This window comes from Mercurialis annua, linkage group LG2 (genome assembly GCF_937616625.2).
Source record: "Mercurialis annua linkage group LG2, ddMerAnnu1.2, whole genome shotgun sequence".
Lineage (NCBI taxonomy): Eukaryota > Viridiplantae > Streptophyta > Magnoliopsida > Malpighiales > Euphorbiaceae > Mercurialis > Mercurialis annua.
The window spans coordinates 42099788-42112852 of record NC_065571.1 but is presented as its reverse complement, the minus strand read 5'-3'; the positions used below and the strand labels follow the sequence as shown (position 1 = coordinate 42112852).

The window sequence follows — 13065 nt, the reverse complement described above, 5'->3', positions numbered from 1 at the left end:
TTTAGTATAATTTCGGTATATCGATAATAATTTTTTAATATATATTTTCTAGTTGATAACATGTACATTTTTTTTATATGTATTTTTTATTATACACTCGACCCTCTGATAATTAATACACATGGTGGATCAAAAATTTATTAATTATTAGAATTATTAATTTATTGAATTTATATAAAAAAAAATTATAAAAGATATTTTAAAGCATCTACATTAATAGACCCAATATTAATATAATATTATAAAAAAATAACTAAATACACTTTACAATCACTCAATTTAAAAGAAATAATTTTTATTAAAAAGTTGTATTCATAAAGTAAAATAATTTTTAATATTTTTTATACTAGAGATACTTTACTTACTTTAATTTGTTTATCTAATAACATCTTTTAAAATTTCTCAAAAAAATAAGAAAGTCATAATTTGATGGTATTTTAACTTCCACTTTATGAATTAAGGTTAGTATTGCCTCAAATAAATCATCAATTGTTATATATTTCTTTCAAAAAAATCTCTCTAATAATTAATATTCATGTAGAATATATCTTAAATTTTATTAATTATTAAATAATAGAATTATTAATTATCCGACGTGGAACGAAGTTGGTTCTCTCAATTTTCTATTAATTATTAGAATTATTAATTTATAGAATATTAACTATTAGAGGGTCGACTGTAGTTGGTAATGTATTAGAGAATTTGTATATTGTTGGTATAATTTTAATATATTGTTAGTTTAATTTTTAGTATACGATGTGGTGTAATGTTGGTGTAATTTTTATCCAATATTAATAAAATTTCAATATATTTTGCTATGTATACTCTTGGTATACTGTTAGTATATTATTAGTTTAATTTTTAGTATACGATTTGATGTAATTTTGGTAAATTTTTTATTTAATATTAATAAAATTCAGTATGTTCTGATATGTATAATGTTAGTATAGTGTTGGTGTAATGTTGGTATAATGTCAATATACTTTTAGTTTATTAGTATAGTGACATTATACCAACATTATACACCATATGTTTGTAATTATTTTTTTAGTTTTTTGGTAATTTTGTAAATATTTTTAAATCAACTAAGATTATTGTAAATGAAAAAAGTCAATATGTATTTTTGTAATTTTTTTTCTTTTTTGGTAAATGGTGTAATTTCCTCTATTATACATATAATTAGGAGGGAAATGGCTTTCAAGTGCAAAATTCCTTCCATTTCTCTCAATTCTATTTAAAAAGATGGCATCTAAGCAAAAATGATAATGTAATAATTCTTTTGTTGTTTTATTTAGGTGTCATTTATCTAAATGGATTTAAGAGAAATGGAGAAAGCTTGAACTTGAGGGGAGTTATTTCCTAAATGAATAAGTCGATAAAGAAAATATTACTTTTGGTGTTCATTACTTATTACGTATAAGTTTAGGGTTCAATTAATAATTTAGTCAACATAATTTAAAATTTAAACTGCAATCCCTCATTGTATTGCATTGAACTTTATTTTTTTGAGAGGAAAGAGAGAGCTTTATTAATTAAGTAACGTAATTAACAAGTTCATTGACCGAGAAAGGAACTTCACCGTCTATGAATATACCCCATTTAGCAAGAGCATGAGCTACTTGATTACATTGTCTTCGAACGTGGTTGAACTGACCCATGCGAGCTCTCATAGCAATAGAACAGTCGTCAACGATAAGCTGAATTGGATCGATAGCACAAGTAGGGTTAAGGAGTCGTTTAACGATATTGGCTGTAGCTGCATCTGACTCACAATAGACAACATCTCCAGGTAAGTCTTACCAAAAAGAACAGCACAAGCTTCTGCTGTTTATACGTCCGTCACGCCATGAAAAATAGCGACTCCCCATCTAAGAACGGTTAGAGGTGTAAATGAACCGAGCAGAGCCGAGCATTGTAGTGTTCATGTTCGACTCGTTTTAGCGAACAAGTGTTCATGTTCAGTTCATATTCAGTCGAGCTTTTGAACAGAGTGTTCATGTTCGGTTCGTTTAGATTTTATAGTGTTCATGTTCGGTTCGTGTTCAACTCGTGTTCGTTCGTTTAGCCGCTAAATGAACAAGTTCGTAAACGAGCTCAAACGAGCTCGATAAGTACTAAACGAGCTTGTTCACGAATAAGCTCGATAAGTAATAAACAAGCTCGTTTGCGAGCAGACTGTTTAGCAGATACACGAATGAACACGAGATTTTAAACGAACAAACATGAATACAAGCTGAATAAATTAAAAACAAACTAATCGAGCTCGTTCACGAATATGAGCTGAATAAATTAGAAATATAATTATATAAATTAATTTAAATATGAATTAGTTCGCGAACACCTGATCGAGTTTCTAAACGAGCTTGTTCGTGAACTATATATGAGCTCGTTCACGAACTATTAATCGAGCTTGTCACGAGCTTGTTCACGAACTTTTATTCGAGCTGTTCGTGAACGTAAACGAGCCGAACACCACTATGTTCATGTTCGGCTCGTTTATATTAACGAACATAAAATCAAGTTCGAGCTCGGTTTGTTTAGGATACAAACGATCATGAACCGAGCTCTTATCGAGCCGAACACCGAGCTGCTCACGAACGGCTCAGTTCGTTTACACCCCTAAGAACAGTCCCGTCTTCATCTCTACATACAGCACTAGCCATTGAAAAGTTGCCTCTATTTGACATAGCTGCATCAGTATTGACCTTTATGGAGCGACTTGGGGGTGGAATCCAATTGGGAGCGACTTCTGGTCTAAGCGCCATTGACAGCCGGTGAGAGTCCGAGTTAGAAATTTGCATGGGAACAATGTGCCTGGATAGAGACATGGGAGGAGGTCTAACATTTCCAAAAACCAGATTATTGCGATCAGTCCATATCGTCAATAAGCTCAAAACAAAAACCTTGGCATCTTTTTCCTTCAACGCTGAGAACAACTCTTTTATCCAGTCTGTCACGCTCGCATAGTGGGCCCTATCTACATGAATATTCAACGGGGATAACATCCAAAGACCCCAGACCACCTTACAGTTTTTCATTACATGCAGCTGAGTCTCTTCTTCGACACCGCACATAGGGCAAAACTTGGAGACGTCTGGTATTCTGTGGGCAAGTTTCACATTGACAGGCAAATAATCATGAAGGATCCTCTACAAAAATTGGCGAACCTTGAGCTGAACTGAACACTTCCACACCTTTGTCCATAATTCATCGCCGGTGGGCCTGGAAAAGGAAGAAGACGCTTGATTTCTCCCTAAAACCTTACACGCTTGATAATACCCAGATTTTATAGAGAAAACCATTTTTTTTATACGTCCGAAATAGTTTATATAGAGGGAGGTTCCTACTAAAAGGAATCTTCAGAATGTTCTCCCTATCCTTGGTGGAAAACAAAGCTGTCAGCTTATCAATATCCCATGACCCATCACTATTAAGGAAGTGATTAACCTTGCACCCAGTATGAATATTTGAACTGCCGATCGGTCTCATATAGTTCGCTGAAGTAATCCATTTGTCATTCAAAATGTCAACAGATTCTCCATTCCCTATCCTCCATGCAAGCCCGGTATCAAGAACACGCTTCTCTTCGATTATGCTCTGCCAGATAAAGCTTGAACCTTGTCTCAGACCGGCCAGCTCAAATGCAGTACTCGAGTAGTACTTTTCCTTGAAAGCCCGAGCACATAACGGCTAAGGGTTATGAATCAATTTCCAGGCTTGCTTAGCAAGCATAACAAGATTGAAAGCTCGAAGATTGCAAAAACCAAGACCACCCTCTTTCTTCGGTTTACAGATAAAGCTCCAACTAACCCAAGCAATATTTTTTTTGTCATCCGTTCCACTCCACCAAAACTTCGAGATGATCCCGCGCATCTCATTGCAAAAAGAAACCGGAAGCGCGAAGAAACTCATGATATAGGTCGGTATAGACTGAGCTATGGATTTAATTAGAACCTCTTTACATGCTTTTGACATGAATCTTTCTTTCCACCTGAGCATATGTTTGTGCAGGCGATCACGGATAAAAGCAAAAATTGGCTTCTTTGAAAGACCAATCAACATAGGCATACGAAGATATTTGTTGAAACGATCGACCACCCTGAACCCCAACAGATGGTGAAGAACCTCTCTACTAGCTTGACTGACTCCAGTGCTGAAATGTTTTCCAGATTTGTCAATATTGACAATCTGACTGGATGCCTGCTCATAGGAGCTAGTAATACGCTTCACAGCTTCGCCCTCCTGAACCGTAGCCTTGATAAATAGCACACTATCGTCCGCAAACAGTAGATGATTGATGCGAGGGCCACTTTTGCAAATTCTGCCACCCGAGATAGCCTTATTACGAATCCCACGCTTAATAAGAGCAGAGAACCCCTCAGAACAAATAAGAAATAAATACGGGGATAGGGGATCACCCTGGAGAAGACCTCGTTGCGGCTGTAGGAACCCAGTAGGTGCTCCGGTAATTAAAAAAGTGAGAGAAGCAAATGATATACAAGTCATTATGAGCTTGATAAAATGGACCCGAAACCCCATTTTTTTCTTTAACAATTCGAGAAAGCTCCATTCAACCCTATCATAAGCTTTCGACATGTCCAACTTTAGAGCTATATATCCCGCTTTCCCCTGAGATCAGCTGGTCATAGAGTGAAACATCTCGAAGGCGATCATGGCATTATCTGTGATTAATCTGCCTGGAACAAAAGCACCCTGAGCTTCGTCAATAACATCAGAGAGGACCCATTTCAGCCTATTAGCTATGACTTTCGCCATTAACTTATAGATGACGTTACAAAGACTGATTGGGCGTAGATCTTTCAATGACTCTGGATTGTTAACCTTCGGGATAAAAGTGAGAAAAGTGTGGTTCGCCTTGCTAGGCATCACCCCCGAACTCAAGAAATCAAGCACACATTTGGTTACATCTCGCCCAATAATGTGCCAGTAAAAATTGTAGAACAACACAGGCATCCCGCCAGGACCCGGAGCTTTCAGAGAGCCTATTTGCTTAAGCGCAGTAATAATTTCTCCTTCATGAAACAACCTTTGTAGAGAAGCTGATTGCTTTGTAGAAATTGCCGAGTTAATGCATTCAATAACTTTGTCTTGGTTTGATGGGTCTGAAGTGGTAAAGAGCTTCTTGTAAAACTCTTCAATAACCGAATGGACTTTCTTACCATGTCTCCAAACCCCATTTTCATCACGAATCCGTTGAATATAACTGTTCTTCTTACGGTTTGAAGCTTAGAGTGAAAGAACTTGGTGTTACAGTCTCTTTCCCTCAACCAATCTTCCCGGTAATGTTGTTTCCACGTTATTTCTTCCTTAGCGAGAAGATCATCTAACTGTGATGAAGCCATAGCAGCCCGACTTCCATCTTTGTGGATAAGTACTGTTCTGCAGCAAATGAAGCTCATCCAACTTCAACTTCATTTGTTTGTTGAGATTGCCAAAGTTTGTATATGCAGGTTAGCCCCGAAAACTTCAATTATGGTCATGAACTTAGGTGCATTCCTACAACTTTCATCCCACGCATAAAACACAGCTTCGTCAAAATTTTCGTGGGTCATCCACATTTGTTCAAATAAAAAAAAACCTACCTGTTTTGCCACCGCCGTGTGTTATAGAGGGCCTGGATGTGTTAAGAATAATGGGGCAGTGATCAGAATTATAACGAGCGAGATGAGAAACATACCAGGTCAGGTAAGAATCTTTCCGTTGCGAGTTGGACAAGAATCTATCGAGACGAATCTGAACCAGATTTTCATGGATTCTCCTATTCGACCAAGTGAAGGAGTTGCCAGAGAAACCCAAGTCCTCCACGCTATAAAAATCGAGAGCTTCCTTAAACTTATCCATCTCCCTTTGGTCACTCATTCTACCTCCTTCTTTTTCTTCATGAAACAGATGGAGGTTGAAGTCACCGAATAACAATAGAGCCTGATCACTATTTCCACGAAAACTCTTAATAGGATCACAGGTCCGATGCTTATTATGTGTCTCCGGCAAACCATACACACACACTCCTCGCCAAACAAAATTAGCGGCTACATCCTTGACAACAAAATCAATATGATTAATGGAAGAGTTTCCAATCTGAACATCAATCTGTTTCCTTTAAAATAAGGCAATATCACCTCTTCTACCTTCTAAACTAACTACGAGAGAATTAAAAGAATCAAAAAATCTACTAGTACTACTAAATTCGTCTTGCAATAACTTTGTCTCCATTAAAAGAAAATGTTTGGGGAATTATTTATGATAATCAATTTCAGCGTGCGCCCTGTTCAAGGATTCTTCAATCCTTGGAGGTTCCAACTAAAGAGTTTCATTGCATCCGACAGGACTGATCGACAGTCTCCACTAATATCTCAATTTTTTTAAATTGATCCGGAAGCCCATCTATAGATTTGTTCGAGAAAAGGTCGATTGAATCCTCCACTGTCAACATACTATGGTTTCTTTTAGTTGCCTGTTTCCTACTTGAACCCTCCTTCGCTATATGGCCAACACCTTTACCACTTTTTTTTTTCGATTCCCCATTCCCACTTTTCCCCCTCTTCTAACAGAATTGTGAGCCCTAGGGTTAATCTCTTTCACACTATCACACTTTCCACCTTCTCCTGCCTGAACCTGTTGAATACAAACATCCACCAGCCCATCCACAATACCATGCAACTCACCTCTTCCTTTCCCTCCCAAAGCAGTTTGGTTATTTTCGCTACTGTCCCCTACTTCAGGAACTGCATTTTACTGTAGAACAGGATTTTCTCTAACAGTGATATCATCCCTATGTTCTCATCAAGATTCAGATTCCTTCTAAAAGTTCTTGACATCTCACTATTGTCAGAATGGGAACTCGATGTTGTTTGACCTTCCATACCCTTGTACATCAATTTAGAAGACACTCTATTACTCATCAGACTCCTTTTACGAGGCGTAGCCCGTAAAGCTGGGGCCATATGGCCAATCCAAAACCTCCGTCTCCTCTGGATTTTCTTCACATTCTGCCATGAGATGATCCAGCATTCCACACCAGTAATAAAAATTCTTGATCCGTTCGTATTTAAACGAAATCCAGCAGTGTTCACATAGAGGATTTATCACCTTCGTCCCTCTAGAGATTGGCTTCGTTACATCCAGGTTAACCCTAACCCTGCCATACCTATTGCACTCTCCGCTCACACCATAAACCTCCGCCACTCTCCCTAACTTTGATCCTATCTTCGTAATAGCTGCCAATCTTGTCAAACCTCGCCTTACTTAGCACGAGATTGACGGTTATTTAAAATATCTTTATCTCCAAATCAACATTTTAAAATGTGTTCTATAAATAATTAAGCACAAATATATGAAAAACCTTTATTCAACATTATATTTAAACTATTGTATAAAAACTAAGTATTGTTACAAACTTTTATACATATGATTCAAAATATATCTATAAGTACAAATACGTTTATTATAAACCAAAACATCAAGGCATTTCAAAACTCGGAGATGTGGCCAACCTCTATCTAGGCCCAACTCCTTCTCTAGTCAACTGTACTGTAAATTGCATTGCTAACTGAAAAGGTTTTAAAACAACTAAAATGAGCGAAAGCTCAGTGAATAGACATAACAAGCATAAAACATTTATATACTTAAAGTAAGTATATCATATAATAACGTATACAAGAAAACAGTTCAATGCAACACAAAATACTTGTAAAGTTCATCACGAAAACATTTACAAATATAAACGATATCAAAACAATTTCACTTTAAATATGAAATGTAGTTTGTATCAATCATCAATTATAAGATTGATATATTACCCTGTAACAACAATATAAACCATAGACCTGTAATCAGGAACACAACATTGATCTACAGTCTAACTAACATATCTAGGAACACATGATGGCTAACCCTTCTCCATCATTAGCACGGCTCAGCCCTTCTCCCTTCACTGACCATCAATCAAGTGCCCTGTGTCAAATGTGCATATACACTCACAATATTTTACATGCGCATATAACTAACTCAGCACATAACGAGGTGCATATCACAACTCAGCACCTCCCAAATATATCGTTACAGAGTAGACATACCACATAAAAAAAATCTCAAGTTATTTCATCAAAGCGCAATCCGATTCAATAACAAAACCATTTCAAATTATCATTCAAAACTTAACCATAATCAAGTCCACATATTGATTAAATCAACACATCTTTCATTTATAAACCACATTGCATAATGTATCATTTAAAACGTTCAAAGAAACATTTTATCGAACACCTTTCGTGCATTATCAAAACTACCATGTATAAACATTTAAAAACACAATAAACCTTAACACATTGAATATCAAAATATCAAGTTTATTTCAGTAGCAAGGGCTAGTATATCTACTCACCACACAACAACCAAAACTAGTCCAGAATATCGTCAAAAGCTGCCTTACTTCCTATTTGCACCGTCGTTGCCAAAACGAGCACGTAAATGAGTAATGTAAATCACAAAGCACAATCACAATCACATATACAAACTTATACATATATCTAATACTCGTATAACCTAAATACAGCTCCTACAAATGGATTTCTATATGGTTTATATATGATTATGAACTTGGCAACAAATTTGCCTTAGTAGACAGAACATTAAGCCTCTATTCAAACATGTCCTGTGAATAGTATAGACATAATTTTAACAAATCCTTCAGTGAAAGGTTATCCGTTTGAGTCTAGAATCCAAATCAAAAAAAAAAATCATAATTTCAATATCTAAGAAATGAGGTATATCAGTTTTAGTAAGGTGAGGTCAAACTGTTTTTATAGTTGAAATAATAAAATGTCGCAGTCATTTTTGATATCAAAACGCCAGAATCAGATCAAACGCAAAGAGAAAAAGTTATAGTAGACACTCTAAAGTTTCATTGGAATCAATAATTACTTAATTTGGAGGTATAGAAATCGATTTATCACAGAAATACTAGAGCACAAATTTCGGACAGCAATAGAAATAGCGAAAGAAAACATGAAACCCTAACTCTATTGAGTACAACTCAAGGAATAACTTACCAATTAACTTGAAACTTGATTCATAACTTTAATTATGATAGTTGAGCTTGATTTAGGTTTAGGAAATTTTGAATTTCTTCCCCTCTTCTCAATACCTCAAAGAAATTTGATTTTGCTTTTGAAAGAAAATAAGGAAGAGGTGACTTTTAACCTTTAGTATATATATACAATTTATAATGAAATTATATAACTCCATACTTCTTACTTCAGCCACCAAAAGATCTCTTTAAGTCCTTTAATAATATCATAAATACAATTTAACCTTGAAGTTTTAATTCATTTCACACAAACCATATAAACCTAGTTTACCGACAAAGTTCATTTTCAATCGAGTCCTATAAATTCTCAAACCAATGAATTGACATTCTAAATAGACTCTAGCATTATAATGCATGATAATGAATGTTTAATGAATGCATAATGTAAGGTTAGAGTACGGGTGTGACAAATCCTCTCCAATTCATAGGCAGGTTATAAATTCTGACCCATACCAGACAGTGTTTAAGGACCATATTATTAGGTTGCATGTTGCCGGACATTGGTTCAAAAAGAATTAATTTCTTATCAAAGTTCCAGGGACCCTCGCGAATAATCCCGTCTTATCTATCTTCGATGTAAATTTAAAAACAAACAACTCATCTCCTACATCGCGGACTGTGAATCCTTTGGCCAACCTCCATGCACTCGTGAAAGCATTCTTCATATGAGATAAGTTATATGGTATATGCGTTAGAAGCTTTCCCACCAAACACACCTCGGCCTTCTCATCTGCGTTGTCATCAACAACATCCTCTAGGGTTATAGTTTCTTGTTCATCCTCAGTTGATCGTAGCTGAGAACAAGCTGCAATCAAACATTCCTCCATCGCCAAAACCACACGTAAACGTAACACCAGTCAAGGAAATGGGAACGCACTATGTCTAGGCGTAATCAAATCGAAAAACTGATGGAAAAACTTCAAAATTGAAGAGAAAACCCTAACCCTAGAAAAATAGGATAAAGAGAGAGCTCCACAAAAGTAGGGAGAGATTAGACACTCATTTAATATAGTCGAACTGTTCCATTGCATTGGACTTGATTTTTGATATTTTGTGGGTAATTGGTCATGAGGTTAGCCAAACTAGTGATCATATTTCGATTTATTTCATTTTGTACTAAAATTTGATTTAAATGAGTTTTTTTTTCCGGTCATATACATATGTAACAATCGGATTTTGAAACGTAACAATTATATTTTACTAGTTTTGTCTTAAAAACTTGTCACATATGCAAAAATTTATTTCGGAGGAGAGTTTTAGATCAAATTATTCTATATATGTATTTTTAGCCGAAGAACCTCTCATTAAAATAAAATCAAAGTTTAATAACTAAAATGAAAAAAATCATATACAATCACTGTATACACCTCTTTTTAAGACATGTAGAAAAGTGATAAGGGGCTGAAGTGTCCAATGATGATTTTCAGAGACACATACGGGTGACGAGCTAGCGATCCACTTGCTAGAATTCAAGTTGACTAGATCGATGTACATCGACAAATTTAATGGACAGAAGCGTATTTGTCGCAAATAAACAATGAAAATATAAAGGGATTGTGATAACAGTATAAGAAATTTGACTAATTACAATGCCTTAAAAGTTTATGGGCCAATTTATAGATTTGACGAAAAAAATATCCCAAAGGCATTTTTGACACTTATAGGGACCAAAAATGACTTTCTACCGCTTTTTTTTATGGCATACACTGATAATTCCGAATTTGACTTTGAACTAACCTACAATAAGAATTTTAATCTAACCCATACTCAGAGAATACCTAACCCTATACACATTACCCTTAAACACACATAATTAATACAAAAACTCTAATTTGCATAGACAAACAAAAGCTCAGCCACCAAAACACTGATTGCCAGCCTCCTGTTGGCAGAATACTGCAAGCGTACAGTGTCAACTTATAATACAGACTGTGAAGTCCAGATATCGTATCCACAGGGAAAGCTACTAAAGACAACCAGTTAGGAGACTCGATTTGGATAGCAAAAAGATAATTTGAATGTTGTAATTAAACTAAATAAACTGAAATAATAATTATGGCTAAAATTAAGTAAAGCTATAATGAAAATAGGATTTAAACAATAATGGAAAAACAGGGATCATTAACTTTCATTATGCTATTCAATCAAATTGGAACATGAATTTGGTTGTTTTACTAAGGTTCAGGCTAATCGAAAGCACCTAAAATTCTCTCTCGAGCAATTGCAGGCAAAAACATACAACAAACTAAAGGTAGGCTAATTATTCACTCTCGCACAATGATTAACCTAATTACTAATTAATTGATGTTTATGAAGTAAGCCCTATGAACACGTACTCGTTAATTCACTCTCGCACAATTAACTCCTACATTCTTAATTATATTGGTATATTCCAGTTTTACTCTCTCGAGCTAAAACCAAAACACAGGACACTGATTAAATTGGCTAAATAAATTCAAGCGTTAAGAACAATAATTAAAATATAATAACAACAGCTATCCACAAATCCAATCAACCTAAAAAGACATAAATCCAATTAATAACCCGTACGATGGGTTTAGCTACTCATGATCGAAGATAAACCAACAATATAATATATGGAATTCATAATTTTTTAAGATAAACAATGATAAAGATCTATCTAAGTTATCGTACCTTAATTGCATAAAAATTCCAATATAATATCGAAGATAAAAATCCAGCTCAAAGAGTAATTAAATCGAACAACGATGAACTAATCTGAAATTAAGCTAATATATTGTTTTTTAGTCTAATACAATGGTAAGAGAACCCTAATTTAGTTGTAAAAACCACTATATATACCCGCTGTCAGACTTAAATATTGGTGAAGTCCCGAAGTTGTCCCTTCATAAATTAGGCATCGGAATGAAGTCACGAGGTAAAAACGATTATTCCAAATAATCCAGCAAATAGGGGCGATGGGAGGCGCGTTGCGAGGCGCGTTGGAACCATCGCGCCTTGCAACAAATTCATGTTCTTCTTCTGAGGCGCTATGCGAGGCACTTTGCTTCCATCGCACCTTCCATCTTCCCTAAACCTGTAGGATCAAAATCAACAGGGGCACGATGCGAGGCACTTTGCTTCCATCGCGCCTTCCATTTTCCCTCAAACTCAATCTTCAGAAACAACTCCGAAACTGACTCGAAATGCCTATCCGACTCTGGTCTTGCTTCAATTTCACCGTATTGCTCCAATTTGGTCCGAAACTCCATGAAATCTACGTGGTAGTACATGTAACACTCAAATAAGAAATGAGACCCCATATGCTTAAAAATGATCACTAAACACACGTAAATAACTCTTATAACTACGGTAATATAGGAGTAATTCTACTCATATCACGTCCATTCCACCATCTTTGATTAATCGAACTAAGCTTTTAAACTTCGATTCTTCAAGAATCAATTATTGCACACCATTCTACACTAGATTCTACATCCGGATCACTAAAAAATGACCCAAGAACTCAGAACGGTACTTCTGAGGATCCTAATCAGTCCCTTCATACACGGGTATCCTTTTGCATTCGTATTTAATTTTGATTCATTAGTATGCATGATTAGGGTTCTTCGTGTTATTGAGTAATTTGTCATGATTGTCTTGATTTCACTTCTAGATCCGTGGTTATGTAGTTTTTGATTATTTTTACATGTTATTTTGATTAAATATTTATTTCAGAGGTTTAATTATATTTTACGCATTTGATTACTTAGGTCTATTTGATTAACAATTTCTCAATTAATTAACCAAAGACAAATCAAGTATTAGATGATCAAGTTAACCCTAGCATTAGCCTAATAATCAAAACATGAAATTAAACACTAATCTAACCACAATCAATAATCATATAATGCCAATTCATAACAACCCCTAAACTTGGCATTTAGCCACTCATATTATCAACAACACAATTATGGAAATAATAATAATAATCA

At 35.2% G+C, this 13065-nt stretch overlaps 1 protein-coding gene across 1 annotated transcript; it reads right to left on the bottom strand.

Annotated features, from left to right (window-relative positions):
- Window positions 1-1532: 1532 nt before the first annotated feature.
- On the bottom strand, window positions 1533-4596 carry LOC126668520 (uncharacterized). The gene is made up of 5 exons (XM_050361711.1): window positions 3811-4596; window positions 3280-3690; window positions 2652-3149; window positions 2121-2175; window positions 1533-1795 (listed from the first exon to the last, which is right to left on the bottom strand). Exons 1-5 carry the CDS (start codon window positions 4594-4596, stop codon window positions 1533-1535), a joined length of 2013 nt encoding a protein of 670 aa, XP_050217668.1.
- Between the last annotated feature and the right edge of the window lie 8469 nt (window positions 4597-13065).

What these genes read in the sequence shown, in the direction of transcription:
- LOC126668520 (XM_050361711.1), bottom strand. Translation starts at nt 4,596, where the DNA reads ATGTCGAAAGCTTATGATAGGGTTGAATGGAGCTTTCTCGAATTGTTA. An exon ending in ACAAAAAAAATATTGCTTGG is followed by an intron (nt 3,691 to 3,810) that starts GTTAGTTGGAGC and finishes CATAACCCTTAG; the next exon opens with CCGTTATGTGCTCGGGCTTT. An exon ending in GCTTATTCGTGAACAAGCTC is followed by an intron (nt 1,796 to 2,120) that starts GTTTAGTACTTA and finishes CTTTTTGGTAAG; the next exon opens with ACTTACCTGGAGATGTTGTC.